The sequence below is a fragment of the Hevea brasiliensis genome, chromosome 17 (genome assembly GCF_030052815.1).
Source record: "Hevea brasiliensis isolate MT/VB/25A 57/8 chromosome 17, ASM3005281v1, whole genome shotgun sequence".
NCBI classification, from domain to species: Eukaryota; Viridiplantae; Streptophyta; class Magnoliopsida; order Malpighiales; family Euphorbiaceae; genus Hevea; species Hevea brasiliensis.
This window is the reverse complement of record NC_079509.1, coordinates 1,043,721-1,061,843: the sequence shown is the minus strand read 5'-3', so window position 1 is coordinate 1,061,843 and position 18,123 is coordinate 1,043,721. Positions and strand designations below refer to the sequence as shown.

Below are 18,123 nucleotides of genomic sequence, written 5' to 3'. Positions count from 1 at the left end.
GCACTCGTGTACTCTGTTGAAATGGCTGGCTTTAGCTTTGCTTCATGCCCTGGTTCAGACATAAGCTAGTCGTCATGCAGATGCTATATTAATAAATAATTTGTTCTCTCTCTCTCTCTCTCTCTCTAGATGTGCCTTTCCCATTTCTTTGATTCTCACCTTAGACATGAGGAGTTTGGTAGTCATGAAAAGTCTTCCATGGTTAGCGAGAGCTACTAACCATGATAAAGATGTCAATATTAGGTACAAATGGTAAAACCTATTATAATGTTAGTTTCCCTAACCTGAGACTAAAATTAATTTTATTATTAAAAATAATTTAATGAAATCTCAATAAATTTCAAATAAATATAAATATTATAATCATCATTTGCATGTGTGACGTGTCCTTCTCAAATGGTTAGACCACTTATCAGACTAAGTTCTAAAAGATTGCATGAGGCATCCATGGGTTTGCCCTTAATTATTTTATTATTCTCTTTTAAAAAGGCACCAATTTGGGCTGGTGACCTAAATCCTATGACTTGCATGTCATTTGTTGCCCTTGTTCTTTTTTTGGGTGTGCACGTCAAACATTCCACCTTTTTTTTTTTTTAATATTAAAATTAGAAAATAGGGGACTTTAAATTTAATTTTAAACTAATTTCTAGTACTTAAAATTTTATTTTAAAATAATTTATAGTAATTTAAAATTTTTTATATTAATCTAATATATTTAAAAATTTAAATAATTTTATAGTACTTAAAATTTGATGGATAAAAAATAAGCTATCATCATTACTAATGAGATTAATTTTATTAAAATTAAAAAAAAATAATTTGTATACCCATTTAATTTTATTGATTAATACAAATTAGGTTGTTCTTTTGAATATTTTGAATATTAAGATGATGTTTTGTTTTATAATTCAATGAAATAGAGATTGTCAAAATATGGGGCCTTTTAATTAAGGGGCTATAGGAAAAATAAACAAATTTAGGTAAAAGGCCATTTTCAGCCTAGAATATTATAACCTTGTCTATTAATGAACATGTTGTTCCTTAGTGGATCTGAATGATTTTCCAGTTAACCTCCAATTAGATTTTGAAGTTTAGTTTACACACACACACACACACACACACACACATACAGCTAGCTGGGAATATTCTTCTTTTACTCTTTTTTTTTTTATATTATCTTTTTTGAAATTTCCTCACTTCAAGAATTCTCTGACAAGTGCTTTTTTTTTTTCCTGAAATATCTTGTACAGTAATTAATTTTTTTTAGGTATTGTTAGATAATGAAAGGTTTTTCTTTTTTTTTTTTTTAAAGATGAATAATTTTAAAATAAATTAATGAAAATTTTGAAATTAATAAAATTAATTAGATTACCCTTATCAATAATACTTAATTAATTATATTTTATTATTTATATATTTATATATTTTATTATTTGTCTACTCACTTATAATTAGAGAAAAATAAATTTAAACTTAAATATCTTTTATAAAAATGAGGATTAAAAAAAAGTGAAAACAAATTTAAAAATTAAGTTTCTAATTTTATAAACTAATTTTTATAGAATTAGTAGGATATTTATAAATAAATCATAGAAAGAATATAATTTTTTTAAAAAATGATTTGTTAATTTAAAATGAATATCATATATATTAAAATGCAAGATATTAATAAATATGATAATTTATTTATAAATAAAAGTTGTATAATTAAATAAATTCTTTATTTATTTAGTTCAAAACAGAAAATATAGATAAAAAAGGAATTAAAATTTTCCTTAGCAATAAAAATAAAAAATAGATAAAGAAAAGCCAAAGCAATTCAACAACTTCCGCCCCTTTAGATTCTCCAATCATTATTTAACTTGTCAAATCCCTAAGCTTTGCTATCTTCATTCGGTGATTAAAGACAATCGTATGACCACTTCCCATAAATATTTTATTTTTTTTTGGGAGTATTATATAATTATTTATTTTAAATTTATTAAATTCATATAAAAAAATATTGTGATAAACTTAAAAATATAAGTAATATAATTAATGATAATTTTAATGATATGATGGCAACGGCAGGGTGAAAAAGGTAATAATAGCTATACTAATAAATAAAAAAATTATAATAAATAATTATAATTTATTTAAAATAATTATTATATATTTTTAAATATAATTAATTATATTATATAATTATAAATTATTACATCAAATATTTTTATGCTATTAAATAAAATAATTAAAAAAGTAATATATTATATTATAATTTTAATTAGGTCGTATTAAGCTAAAACTACTAGTAATTCATTCTAACTTTTTTCGTTTATTAACTCTCTCTCCTTAATAGTTTCGGAAAAGCTTTTGTGCCATATTTTTATATTGGATTAAAAACGTGTTATGTTAAACACATTTTTATTTGCATAATTAGCAAAGGATAAAATCATCCATGACATCATTAATCAACCAAATTAATCATTAAATATCATAATAATATGCACAAAATGCTAAAAATATTTCCATCCCTTGGCCTCTGATGAAAGAGACTTCCTATCCGATTTTACCATATTCAAGAGACTCATAGTGTTGTCATATATTAATATTATTATTATTTTTTTTATCACACAGGCATCAATGGATTTTTTTTTTCAATATAATAGTAATAATCTTCACAATTGGATTGTATGATTAATATCTATTAATCATAAGAGTGTGCAGTTTCGATTCAATCTATGGTTTATTTAAATATCAGAACTGAATCGAAATTTCGATACGATTTTGATTTAGTTTTGGTTTTAGTTCAATACGGTTCTCAATTATGCGATTTCAATTTTATTCAGTATGATTCTGATTCAATTCTTGATTATTGAAATAATTTTATATAATTATTTTCTTAAAAAATCATATTTGAATCAATATGTAAAATTTGAATTGAGTTATTAATATATAATATATCATATAACATATCTTTTAACTATTTATAAATTATATGATCCTTAGACTATAAAATGTATATATAATTTAAAATTAAATATATTATATAATATAGTAATATAAGTATATCATATAATATATATTTTAATTATTTATTAATTATATAATATTTAACTATAAGATATAAATATAATTATGAATTAATATATATATATATATATATATATATATATATATATAGTACATTTATAATTAAGAATTATTAGGTAATTTAATGTATTTATAACTAAATTATTAAGAAAATATAGAAAAATGAAATATAATATTAGGTTGTATTTAGTTCATAATTATATATACATATATAAATATATTTAATTATATTAAAAGTATATAATACATATAAAAAATTATAAAAAAACTTATATATAAATTTAGTTTTTGATTTGATTCTTAGTGAAAAACTAGAATCGAATTAAAATATCAAAATAATTTTGGTTCGGTACAATTCCTTTTGGTTTGGTATGATTTTTTTATTCAATTCAAACCCTCTAAAAACCGTGCATAGCCCTAATTAATTATAGTAAAATTTTATTTTTCAAAAAATAAATAACACAAAATTCTTAATTAGGATTTTTTTTCCTATCCCATCTTTTATTGCACCTTCTTTTTAATGAGATTAATGAAGAGTTTTAAGGAGAAATTCAAGGACTATGATCATGTTGCCGTGGTACAGAAATTAATTAAAATGGAAAAATATATACAAAGAGAAAAAAAATAAAATAAGAGAAAATGTTATATATAAAATATAATAGCTAGAATTGTCCTAATTGGACAAATATACACACTCTACACAATACAGATCAGCCTAGTTTGGCAAGAAATCTTTGTTATTAAACTTACCAAAGCTGCCATATAATATATAGCAATTATATTGAGAATGGGAAAATCATAGGGTCTAATATGGCAAGAATACACTAGAATGACACACACACACACACACACACACACATATATATATATATATATATATATATATATATATATTGTCCATAATATGGTTGAAAATTATTACTTATCTTTGAATAATATTTATTTATTTTTTTGCTAATTATCTTTGAATAATATGTATACCATTCTTTTTCTTTGGTGAGACTGAATTTTCAAGAAAGCGGCTATTAAAAATGAAAAATTACGTCATCAGGAAGACATATGATGTTATTTATGCCCAGGTGGATGGCCAAGATTATGGTTTCATAATGACAAGCATGTTAACCTTCACATTTAATCATAATTAATTTATAATTTTAATATGAGACATTTAAGTAATTTTGCCTTTACTAATAATGTATTTGTAAAAGAATATAAACGTTTGTCAATTTTAGTAGAATATTAAATTCAAAAGCGAAAATGGATATAATTGCAGGAGAATGAGGTTATTGAACTAAGGGGGTTTGTACTGAATACTGATACAGGACAATAATAATAAATTAATATTTGAAATTACAGATATTTGGTAATATTTGCTGGATCTCCTTCTATTTATTGCAGCATTTAGCATCCTATTTATGTCCATGAGCCTTGTGGCTTTAGCATCTCTCTCTCTCTCCCCGCTTACCAAGATTTCTATATAAAAGAAAGAGAAGGGGATGATAAAAGAGTCTATATATAAAATTGAATCCTGATATATATCACACTCATAGATAGATATCAGTGTTGAGAGAGATGGGCAAAGGAAGAGCACCCTGCTGTGATAAGAGTAAAGTAAAGAAGGGTCCATGGAGTCCTGCAGAGGACTTGAGGCTCGTCACTTTCATTCAGAAGCATGGACATGAAAACTGGAGAGCTCTTCCTAAACAAGCAGGTCTCTCTCTCTCTCTCCTCCTTCTTGATCATGGACAATTCTGATCCTGCATTCTTTAATTCTCCCTATTTATCAATCTTCAAGTAATCATTTTCATTTTCTTTTTCTTCTTAAACAAACCAAGGTGCTGGAATCTACAGGCGTATAGATTTTTCCAACATTTGCATTCTTTTTTTTTTTTTTAATTATTTTTTCCCTTCAATCCAACAGTAAAAATAAATACGGTTTGTCTTGTTCTTGAAATCATATCACTAACCTTTTCTTAAAATTCAATTAAAAAAGAAAAGAAAAGAAAATCTTTCTGTACATGTTAATACCATATGGTTCAAACTTGAAACGTGGCTATAGTTGTTTTTTTGTGTGTTGACCTAAAATACTTGTAGGAAGATAAGTTTGAAACGTTTGTAGCCATCTAATCACCGATGAAGAGAAGTCATTTAGCGCGCGCGCACAAGCACGTGTGGGTGTATATATATATATATATATATATATATATATATATATATATATATATGCATGTAACGCCATGCTCACTCTGCAATATATAGATTTTTCATTTTTCTGAAGTGTGCATACTGCCACTAGTCTTTTGTCCGTTTCGTCTCCATTCTATAAAATTATATGGAAAACACCATCATTACAGTACCATTCATTATCTCATCTTTAATATCATTCTATTTTATTGGCAAACAAATTTATAATTTAATTAATATAGCTCTTCTACAACTAATCCCAAATAATATACATGTGAAGTAGCAATCTTTTTCACTTATATTCATATATTCTTTTTGGGCTATATGTATATATAGACCATTTCCATTCTTTGAAACAGTCAAAACATTGAACAGCTAAACGATATGTATAATCTAAATGACCAATCTAACACGCAGCTTGGACTCTTGATGCATATTTCCCTCTGTTATTTCATGTAAACACGTAGAAAATCTAAGAAAAAGAAAAATGTCAACCTCAAGGTGGTTGGATGATGGTTAAACAATTATTAAAGTCATGGGAGCTTAGATTATTATTATTATATATAATTAATTAAATTGATCCTCAATCTTAATATGCAGTACTGTATCATATATTATATTATAAAATTTTAAAGTTAATGTTGGGTTTTGTGTTTTGCAGGGTTGTTAAGATGCGGGAAAAGTTGTCGTTTGAGATGGATTAATTACCTAAGACCTGACGTAAAGAGAGGGAACTTCACCAAAGAAGAAGAGGACACCATAATAAAAATGCACCAAACTTTGGGGAACAAGTAAAATTCCTAAACATAAATTAGAAAATAAAAACTTTCTTAATTTAGTATCGTGTTTCATATGAAATCGCATATCTTGTATTTCAGGTGGTCTAAAATTGCATCCCATTTGCCGGGTAGAACCGATAATGAGATCAAGAATGTCTGGAACACTCATTTGAAGAAAAGGTTGCCATTCAATAAAGAACCTGCAGATTCTAACGGGGACGAATCAAAGGAATCATCTTCTACCTCCTCGTCCTCTTCATATTCTTCTTCCAGCACAATCATTTCAAGTGGGAAAAGAAATATGGCAATTATAGAACTTGATCATCAATGGAAGCATAGCTCTATGACCAAGAGGCCTCGTGTCTTGGACGATTTACAGGAACTTAGACCGATTAATAAGGAAGCCAAAGAATTGTCAAGTTCCTCTTCTTCTTCCCATAATTCCAATGTCACAATCAATAGTAGTCAAGTTGATGTTTCTAAGCCAGATGATGATCAAATGGGTTCGCTTTTCAACTTTTCAGGACCTAATTATGATGTTCCATTAAAGGAGGTGAACAAACCAGAGATCCAAGATATTGCAGCAGTTGAGATACCTTTCGAGTCAGATCTGGATTTTTGGAACATGTTAGATGGCTTAAATTCCCTGCAAACTAATGAAGAAGTCCAATTACGTAATGTTGAGACTGGCCACAGCTCAAGTCTTGGAGTTGAATACGTTAATGGACAAGCTGAAAATAGGAAGTGGCTACAATACTTGGAAAATGAACTTGGCCTGGAGACAACCAGGGATGGAAACCATCAAAATTTATCAGATGATGCAGCTGAACCATTGTTAGAACCTGAAAATGAGATACCCATAGAGCCTGAAGTGAATTCATGGATGGGATTTCATCATTTGTGGCCTTCTTTGTGAAGCAATTTCCGTATGAAAAGTTAAAAACCACTAGTCTGTAGAAAACGCATAGCAAGTAATTAGTTGACTTAATTTGTCAGGTACACTTAATCCTAACCTTACAATTAAACATATCAATGTAACTTTTTCCTTGGAGATTGAGAGAGTAGAGACTGAATTTGGTTCTATTAAGTGATTAATATATCTTTAACTATTGAATCAAGTCAGTTTATATCAATTTTTATGTATATACATTTTTCCATTTAAAATGTATCATCTTTATAATAATAATAAAAATATAATTACCCTTTGTTATATAGTTTACAAATTATCATTTTTTATGGCATATAAAGTATATGATAAATAAAAATTATTATTTTATTTATTAATTAAATAAAAATATATAATATTTGATACATATTCACAAACTATTTTAATGTATTAATTTAATTTTACCAAAGATAAAGATGATGAGTTTAATATTAAATGTTGAAAGTTGAAAAGTTGAGACGATAATTTATCCAACTCCCATTTTTTTTTATTAAATGGAAAAAAAAAAACAATTATGCAGATCTAGAGGTATGAATTGTTCAAAGTTATTCTTCAAATTCAAGCATTGTGAGTGGGTAGGCAATGTCCTCTCTACTTGCCACCATTAAACTTTGTAAGGTTAGCTTTCAAGTCCCCACATGTTGAAATCTCTGAGGGTACGGTATATATTATTGAAAGTAAAGCCAATTTTGAGTTTTTAACAGGAAAACTAATCATAAATTAAATCACAATCAAGCCAATCAATGAATCCCAATTGATTTGACCGTGGAACTAGTTTACACCGCAAGGAAAATCTGCCCTTGATGGGTACATATATATTTATGTGCATGTCTTTTTTCTGGTAATTGGCCACCATAGTTCTTAAGGCCTGTAGTTAATTTCCCTGGTTGCATTGTCTATACATAACCTGATGGGTCTGTTTCACTTCAAACTGACTCATTACATTAGGATTTCTGTTCACTTCACCAATAAACAAGGCCTTAATTCTCCTCCACCACCCACCTATTTGATGCCACTGAGACTAACACACTGAGCCCTCACCTATTTGATGTGAGGGAATATACTTTGTTAGAAATGATACATTATACCAAATCAATGAAAAATTAATTTTATAATCAATTTTTTTTTTAAATATGAGACCGTTTCCACTAAAATGATTACTAATTGATACTATAAGTCATGTTTTATTTTATTTATTATTTTATGATTTTTTTTAAATTATATACATATATATATTTATTCAACTTTATTGAATGGATTGAGTTGTTTCAACTTTGAGTTGATATAAAATTAATCATATGGTGCACAAAAAACAACAAATAATTGCTAATAGTCCAATTGATGGCTATCAAATCTTCCTTAGTGGGTTGGTAAAGTTATTGTCATATATACCACCATTAACATATTACGTGACATGGATTTTCTATTATGTCCCCACAGCTAGAAAAAATCAGCTTTATGTATTATATCTATTTGGACATTTGAACCTCTAATTTATACTTATATATGTTGATGCCTCACAAAAATGCAGCCAACCAGAGACTCGGATTCGAACTCTTTGAATATGTTCACAAAGTGTCTGATGAAATGAAAAAGACAACATATCCAACCTAAAAAAAAAAAAAAAACCCAACAACCTGAATGAATCTTAACAAGAAAACAAAGAGGGGTAAGTGTATTGGTAGAACAAGTTAACCAAACTAATACACATATATGGTTATAATTTGCTCCCAAGCTTGGGAGATTTATTTTCAGTCTATTTTCCTGGTGAAAGAGATGTTTTAATTTAGAGTTTCAGATGATCTATCAATTCAAAGGTGAAAACTCTGATTTTTGTATTGTACGTACTAACTCTTAACTCTGACAAAATCAATTTGATTGTGAACACAACAACAATTTGGACCATTGCATTTCTACTTTGTCTATATGGCATTAATAGGTTGGGTTCATTTTTCAGCCACCTTATTTGAGAATCAGACCAAAACCCTTTGAATTTGAATGTAGGAGATATATAATGTCATCACACATCAGATGACCACATCAAAGACGGAAATTGGCTTCACTGAGCAGATCACGTAATCCTTTATTAATTTCTTTCAACTAACCTGCTTATGTTCCCACTTAATTAATTTTATTAAAAAATAAGGCTTAATTAATTTTATTAAAAAAATAAGTATTTCTACCAACCAACCAACTGGCTATGAGATTATGAATTTGAACTCTAGTTAGATTGAATCAATCAAAATAAAAAAATGAAAAAAAAAATGCTTGAAATATTATCCCTGTCAATTTTAAATCTATACCTTCAATTCACATTAATATTAAAACCAAATCCAAAGTTTCAATTAACATAGGTTAGCAGACCTTTCTAGTATACTCAACCTAAGACCTGAAATGTTAAGTAAAAAAAAATAAGGTTATATTCATTAATATATATATATATATATATATATATATATATTACCTAAGAAATTTGGATGTTCATTTCACCCTAAATCAATAATTAGTAAATAGAAAAAGTAAAAACCAAGTCAAAATATTGATGCCAAAATTAACATGCTGTTTATCATTATAATTGATCATTAGGGTCCTGAAAAAGTCAACCTTAATGTTCAAAGGAGGGTCTCAATGCCATGGATGACCTGCAGGTAGATAATTCAATCACACTCACACTAAGCCAAATTAAAAATGTATCTTTCAAAGCCTCAAAACCAGACAAATAGCAATATCTCATTTCCCATTCATGGACTTTTTGTTTCTTCCTATTCACTATCTTTTTCACATCATCATTAAGTTTGAAACGCACCATGATCAAAGTTGTGTGGATAAAATGTCTGCCATTCAGCATATTTCAGAGAAATTTTAAACTAAATAGTTGTATATATAATAATTTTATTATAATCATTGAACATACAAGAGTTTAGATTAATTCATCCTACTTAATAACCAAAATCTAATTATTATTTTACGATTACATGAATTAATTTCTCAACATAAAGGTTTCTTCAGAAAAGAGTACTAGTGTACCCAATAAATTTTACTTAAAAAATATTGAAGCTAAATCTATAAAATTTTAGTTTCAAATTTAATTTAAATCAAATAATAAAAGAAAAAAGAGCAACAATGTAGAAAATTATTAATTTTGTTATATATATATATATATATATATATATATATATATCGCCAAAGCACACAACATTTTTCATGACATAATATACATTTTAATTTTTATTTCTTAAATTTTTTTTTTTTAAAAAATAGCTAATAAATTTTGTATTTTGAAACCTATATATAGTTAGGTTGCATCATGGCTTTGCTATGGATGACAATTTGATATATAAAATATTTTTACAACAATTTTCACATATCAAGCTGGTAAAAATAATCAGCACCAAATTTTTATTAAAAAAAATTATTATTCATTATCTCTATTTAATGGAATTAATTATTTGATCTTATTTTGAAAAATATATTAATTAGTATTTATATTTATATTCAATTTACCTTTTAATTGCTTTAGTTATTTTAAATTTTAATTTAAATTTTATTTAGTATCTATAATTTGAAAAACACAACTATGTAATCCTTTTATTTTTCAAGTTTTAAACTATTTAGCTCTATAACGTTAAGTTTTTTCTCTTTTTAAGACATTAATTAATAGAAAATTTGATTTAAATTAAAAAAAATTAAATAGTAAATTAAAAAAATATAAATACTAATTAATTTTTTTTAAAATAAAATATTACAGAATTAATTTTATTAAAATAAAAATATTAAATAATAATTTTCCCTTTTATTAATTACTTATTTCATCTTCTGATTTCAAGGGTCCATATTACATCTTCAACATCATCTTTGCCCACAAAAAAGACCGGCATCTTCCTTATTTGCTCTCTGCAATTTCATACATATCTTTTCTCTTTCGTCTCCATAGATAGGTTTGGTTTGGTTTGGTTTGGGTGGGGAGTCTCATTAGTGGAGTTATCCTCCTTCTCCATAAATAATGCAGAATTAGAATGAATATTGCTACTACAAAATATCTAAATTATAATTTTTTTAATAATTAATTTAACTAATTAACATCTAATTATATCACAAATAAAATAAAATTATAATAGATGCTGCTACATATGAATTTGATTTTATATTAGATACACCAATTATAAAATATTTTAATAAATTTTGTTATTTTAAATATGAATTTTTTTAAAAACACTTAATATTAAATAAAAGGAAAAATTCTAAAATATTTAGGCACTTAATAAGCGGTTGATTGAAGGTTGGGCTTCACGACACTAAATAAATGAATATGCATGATGAAAGAGACCAAATTCGATTCTTGCGTTGGACTGACTCGTTTATATGGGCCATGAGTTGGGCCCAACTCAGCCATAAAAGGTTGAACTCATCGGGTTGAATTGAATCCACCCCCGTCCCCGGGTCGAGTGTCGAGAACTCGTAAAGATTACAAATCGATGCATACACAATTCAATTGTCATTAACAAATATCAATCGGAGAATGGGAAGCGACAGCAAATCCAAGGACCAGGAGAAGAAGAAAACCAGGAAGAGAAGCCCCTCTTCTTCTGCCTCCGAAGGTTCTTAATTTTTTTTTGTCCTTTATCGCTCTTTTTCTCTTCGTTTGTTTCCAGAGATAACACAGGAAAATTGGAAACCCACCTTCGTCAAGTCATCTAGTCGTATTTATTTTTACAGTTTTTTTAGCTCGTAAATAAAGCAATTTATGAGCGACCAGTTAGAGCTACGGGCATGAGATTAGTAACCTATCAATCTTAAATGTGCAGATGAAGGAAAACACAGAAAACGGCATAGAAGGGAAGAAGAACGGGAAAGGAGAAGCAGCAAGAGTGATAAGAAAGAGAAGCGAAGGTACAAGAAGTCTCACAAGCACCGCTCTGATAAAGGTATAGGTTTGATTTATTAGGTCTGCTTCTATTCACTACTGACTACTATTTTACTCTTATTAACATTTAAGATTAAGATGACGCTTGAATTGTATGTGTTCTGTCAATTCAACCGGATTCCAAATTCATCTCTTATGTGTTTTTCCTATATGGTATTTTTCACTCTAACATCCTCATTCTTCAATTTGTAAATTTATCTTTGCTTTCTTGTTACCGTTGCTTCCTACTTCCTAGAATTGTTCTCAATTCGGATTCCCTTTTCAATTCCAGAAAGTTAATTTTTCACCTTTTCTTTTTTCTGGTTATTGGGTTTCTATCATGTCCCACTATGAAGTTTTTTGCACTTATGATCTGGCTATAGAAGGAAAAGGAATTGCCATCGGTATGATTGTTGTTTGAAGTGCATTATATTTATCTGTTTACAAACTGTATTATTGATCTTCTCTAATCGCTGATCATTACTTACCCAATTAGGGACGTGGATTTTCATGAAATAATTCTATCATATTGACTCGCTATTATCGCCTCAGATAAGAAATCAAAGGATAAGCATAGTGGCAAACATCGCAAAGGTGATCATGGCAAGGTATGTTGTCTTATACTGTAATCTTGAAGTGTAATGTTGTGAATGTAGACGAAGTCTCATTTTTCTTCTGATGCATGTTATTGGCTCCATCTTTGAGGCAGGCTTTCAATTAATTGTTCTATTGCATAAAATTTGCTTAGCATCAAAAGTTCTTGATTTTGGAAATCTGCAAAAATCATGAAATTTGCATGCACTCACACATCTAATTTAATAATATTGCAGTTAGAATACAAATGGCTAAAGTTTGATGTGTTTAATACTTTCAAAGTTTCACACCTTGTTTGGTTCAATTCCAAAACACCAAATTTTGTGGAATTCAATTGAATTCCTTGTTTTGTGTGTTTGGTTTAAAAAAAAAAATTGAATTCAATTCTAGGAATTAGTTATAACTAAAACCAATTTCTATCAATTTGAAATGAATTATACAAAACGTATATAACAACATTTTATGGCCTAAAATGCTTTTATCAAAAAATTTTCTCCCCTTCCATCTTTTGTTTAGCCATATATCAATTTTACTTAATATTAATTAATGTGCCCATGTATGCTACATTATTATTAATATAGGATAAACTTAAGTTGAATCAAGGAAAAAAAATTGAAGGAGATGGAAACCATAAATTAACTTTCTATCTATTTACTATTAACATTTGCAGACAACTATATAAGATATTTTAAATTTGTTCTAACTTTTTAAAGTTTAAGCTTATTATGCACTTGGCAGTGACACTATTTATGTTATATAAATCTCTTATATTACGGGACATGTGAATTTATTTTATATTTATTATTATATTGTTAGTTGGTTTATATGTTTGTTAATTGTTAGAAATTTATTAGGTATAAGATTTTTTTAAATTTTATAGAAAATTATAATTTTTTAATTTTGCTCTTGAGGTAGTTTAGAAAATAAGTACAAATGAATTTCAATTTTGGAATTATAGCGAACAAGGATTATATGGAGTTCAATTGAATTCTACTTTTTAAGTTATGTCATACTAAATAATGGAATTCATTTGAAATGAATTATAGAATTCCTAGAATTGAACCAAACACTGTGTCAGTGAAGCGGCAATACTTCATCAAGTTCATATAATTTTTACTGGTGAGCATATGACTTCATCTATTGGATTTAAAAGTTTAATTTATTGATTTTTGTTGGTACTGTTTTTCCTTCAGAAATTCCAAGAGCTTTCCAATGATGATTACTTCTCTAAGAACAACGAATTTGCAACCTGGCTGAGGGAAGAGAAGAAGATGTTTTTCTCTGAACTTTCATCAGAGACTGCACGCGATTTGTTTACAGACTTTGTCAAGGACTGGAACAATCAAAAGCTTGACTCTCGATACTATGAAGGCATTTCAAGTGGGCCACGGAGTGCCCATAACTGGACATTCAAAAATTAGGAAGAGATGCACTATATCTGGTGGTCTGGTTATGTTTTATTTGGTTTTTTTTATGTTAGTATGTCGTCTGTTTGGTGACCTTGTATTTTCTCCAGTTTTTCCTTGAATTTCTTAGAGGTTATACTTGCACGAGTCTTGGACAAATTTTATTGACGGCCCTCGTTTTCCCCCAGTTTTTACTGGCAACTTTATATTGTTATTATTATTCTTATTCTTCGATGTTTTAGCACCGATTGGCTATGAAGACATTTCAATGGATCAGTGTAGCGTCTGCCATTCATCCTTGCAAGCTGGCCTGACTTTTTGGCTGCCAATTGTTGCAAAAATTCCCCATCACTAAAACTGAAAGTTCTTGTTGAACTTTACAAGAGCAGAGTGCAACATTGTTCGAAAACAAAACAAACTTAAAGAGGAAAAACAAACACCTGACAACATAGAGGCTTTGATGGTTGAAAAACAGGGATTAAAGTGGCCCTCACACAAGCACTGCTAAGCATCTGCTCATCCCTCTTCCATTGTACTTTTCCCCTGCCTCCATATTGAGCTATAATTAATGAGATTAGCAGCTGGGCTGTCATAAAACCCTCTCAGTCAATCAACAAACTCAAATTTGAAGCTTTTATCAAATAAGAGAAGTGGATATGAAATAGAACAACTGACAAACGAAACTACAGCCCGAGTGGCACAGGCAAATGCTGACTTCCTAAACTGTTTCTCAACAAACAGTTCGAGCTGGCTTGCTGCTGTAGGAAACTCTCTATTTTCAGTTCCAAATATCCACTGACCACCATTCTTTTCCATCAAAATCTTTTAAACACAAAACCTTTCTCAACAATCTCATTACCATGCATGGAAATAGAAGAACTCACAAACACAAATATCGTCGCATGCAGAAATCATGGGGCTTCTATTCCCCTTTCAAGCCACCCGAACCCGGAAATATCCTGCTTCTATCAAAAGGGTTTCTCGCAAATCACCAACGAAGTCGCTGGCAAAGCCTTACACGCTCTTTGCATTAAAGGCTTAGCTAATCTTGGTGTGTTTTGCAATAATACTTTAATAAATATGTATTCCAAGTTTGGCGACGTAGGTATTGCTCGTTATGTGTTCGATAATATGTGTGAAAGAAATGAGTCTTCTTGGAACCACATGATGAGCGCATTTGTACGCGCAGGTCTATATAGGGAATCGATTGCGTTTCTTAATGAAATGCGTGATTCTGGCATTAATCCTAGTGGCTTTGCACTTGCTAGTTTGATAACCGCATGTGATAGGTCGGGGTGTATGTTAAGTGAAGGGATTCAAGTCCATGATTTGGTTGTGAAGTTTGGCCTTCTGGGTGATGTTTATGTGGGTACGTCGCTTTTGCATTTTTATGGGACTTATGGGTTGGCTTTTAATGCAAGGAAGCTCTTCGAAGAGATGCCGGATAAGAATGTAGTTTCTTGGACTGCGATGATGGTTGCTTATTCAGATTTTGGAGATCCAACGGAAGTTATGAATATATATTCACGAATGAGGCTTGAAGGACTGAGTTGCAATGCCAACACATTAGCTACTGTAGCTAGTTCTTGTGCGTCACTTGTGGATGGATTCTTGGGTCATCAAATTCTTGGGCATGTTATAAAGTTTGGGTTAGAAACTAATATTTCTGTAGCGAACTCTCTCATATCGATGTTTGGTAGTTTAGGTAGAGTGCAAGAAGCTTGCCATATTTTTGGTGGTATGAATGAACGTGACACAATCTCATGGAACTCTATGATTTCCGTAAATGTGCATAATGATCTTTGTGAAGAATCTCTAAGATGTTTTCATTGGATGCGGCATGTTCATAACCATATAAATTCCACCACACTTTCAACTCTTTTATCAGGCTGTGGCTCGTTAGATAATTTGAAATGGGGCAGAGGAATTCACTCCCTAGTAGTAAAATTTGGATTGGACACAAATATTTGCACATGCAATACTCTCATAGGAATATATTCAGGTGCTGGGGAATCTGAACAGGCAGAGTTGGTATTCCAAAGAATGGCTGAAAGGGATTTGATTTCATGGAATTCCATGATGGCCTGCTATGCTCAGTATGGGAAGTGCCTAGATGCCTTGAAAATATTTGGTAGAATTTTTAACAAGTCAAAAGTAGCAAATTTTGTGTCTTTTACAAGTGCATTAGCTGCCTGTTCAGACCCGGAATTTATCACCGAAGGCAAGATTCTTCATGCCCTTGTAATCCTGACAGGTTTACATGAAAATCTGATTGTTGGCAATGCATTGGTTAGTCTCTATACAAAGTCTGGAATGATGGTTGCAGCCAAAAAGGTATTTCAAACGATGCCCAGGAGGGATGAAGTGACTTGGAATGCGCTTATTGGTGGTCATGTGGATAATGAAGAACCAGATGAAGCAGTAAAAGCCTTCAAATTGATGAGAGAAGAAAGTATACCTGCAAACTATATTACTATTGCAAATGTTCTTGGTGCTTGCTTGTCTCCAAATGATCTGCTGAAACATGGGATGCCCATCCATGCTATTATAGTTCTTACAGGATTGGAATCAGATCATTATGTGCAGAATTCACTCATCACGATGTATGCCAAGTGTGGTGATCTGAATTCCAGTAACCAAATCTTTAATCGGTTAACTAATAAGAATGCCGTAGCATGGAATGCCATTATGGCTGCAAATGCTCATCATGGCCAAGTAGAAGAGGCTTTGAAATTTCTTGTGGAAATGAGACGTGCAGGAGTAGATTTGGATCAGTTTGGCTTCTCTGAATGCCTTGCCGCTACTGCTACATTGGCAATATTGGAGGAAGGCCAACAGCTTCAAAGTTTGGCAATCAAACTTGGTTTGGACTCAGATCCTTTTGTCGCAAATGCCACAATGGATATGTATGCAAAATGTGGAGAAATAGATGACGTGTTAAGAATAATTCCTCAACCACTTGAACGGTCTCGATTATCATGGAATATAATGATATCATCTTTTGCCAGACATGGGTTTTTTGAGAAGGCCAAGGAAACTTTTAATGAAATGATGAAGTTGGGAGTTAAACCTGACCATGTTACCTTCGTTTCTCTTCTTTCTGCGTGCAGTCATGGGGGCTTAGTGGAGGAGGGTCTGGCATACTATCATTCAATGATAAAGGAGTTTGGTATTCCAGCAGGAATAAAGCATTGTGTATGCGTTGTTGATCTTCTTGGACGATCAGGAAGGCTTTCTGAGGCTGAAACTTTCATCAAGGAAATGCCAGTTCCACCAACTGACCTTGTTTGGCGAAGCTTGTTGGCTGCATGTAAAATCCATGGCAATCTGGAAATTGGGAGGAAAGCTGCAGAAAATCTCTTTAAACTGGATCCATCAGATGATTCAGCATATGTTCTTTATTCAAATGTCTGTGCAAGCACTGGGAGATGGGAGGATGTAGAGACTCTTAGGAGCCAAATGGGATCAAATAACATAAAGAAGAAACCTGCATGCAGTTGGGTCAAGTTGAAGAATAAAGTTAGTTCTTTTGGAATGGGGGAGCAGTCTCATCCACAGACTAGTCATATATACACAAAGTTGGAAGAGCTTAAGAAAATGATTAAGGAAGCAGGTTACGTACCTGATACAAGCTATGCCTTGCAAGATACAGATGAAGAACAGAAGGAACACAATCTCTGGAACCATAGTGAAAGACTTGCCCTTGCATTTGGCTTGATCAATACTCCTGAATATTCAACTGTTAAAATTTTCAAGAACCTTCGTGTTTGTGGTGATTGTCATTCTGTTTACAAGTTTGTTAGTGGACTTCTTGGGCGGAAAATCATACTACGAGACCCTTATCGCTTTCATCATTTTAGCGGAGGTAAGTGTTCTTGTTCTGACTATTGGTGATAGAAGTATTATAGCTCAAGAATGTAGCTTTGAGACACATTTACAGTAGTTATATTGAGTATTAGAGATCAAATGATGTAATACAGGGTGTGAAACAAATTCACAACTCATCCCTCTTCATTACATGTGGAAAAATTATCTTTGGCATTGATTTTCGTATTCATGCATTTTAGACTTTTTCTTCTATGACCGTTTTTGGATGTTTCAATTGTTTTAAAATAGGGTTTTTGTTGATTTGTGTTTTTCAGTTGGGTATTTGAGGTATCAACAATCAAACATACAATTTGAGCATTTGGGTGGGAGTGAAATATTTCCATTTAAACATTTATTTAAATTTTCCTTAAA

General features: G+C 30.2%; 2 protein-coding genes across 2 annotated transcripts; both read left to right on the top strand.

The window, feature by feature from the left end:
* Nucleotides 1–4,355: 4,355 nt before the first annotated feature.
* Nucleotides 4,356–7,247, top strand: LOC110646373 (transcription factor MYB63). Its single transcript, XM_021799796.2, has 3 exons — nt 4,356–4,783; nt 5,918–6,047; nt 6,135–7,247. The coding sequence occupies exons 1-3, from the start codon at nt 4,645–4,647 to the stop codon at nt 6,949–6,951; spliced, it is 1,086 nt and encodes a 361-aa protein (XP_021655488.2). The 5' UTR covers nt 4,356–4,644; the 3' UTR covers nt 6,952–7,247.
* Nucleotides 7,248–11,396: 4,149 nt separating this feature from the next.
* LOC110650524 (pentatricopeptide repeat-containing protein At1g11290, chloroplastic) lies at nt 11,397–17,962 on the top strand. Its single transcript, XM_021805526.2, has 5 exons — nt 11,397–11,579; nt 11,787–11,906; nt 12,437–12,492; nt 13,672–13,893; nt 14,617–17,962. The coding sequence occupies exons 1-5, from the start codon at nt 11,501–11,503 to the stop codon at nt 17,776–17,778; spliced, it is 3,639 nt and encodes a 1,212-aa protein (XP_021661218.2). The 5' UTR covers nt 11,397–11,500; the 3' UTR covers nt 17,779–17,962.
* The last annotated feature ends 161 nt before the right edge of the window (nt 17,963–18,123 follow it).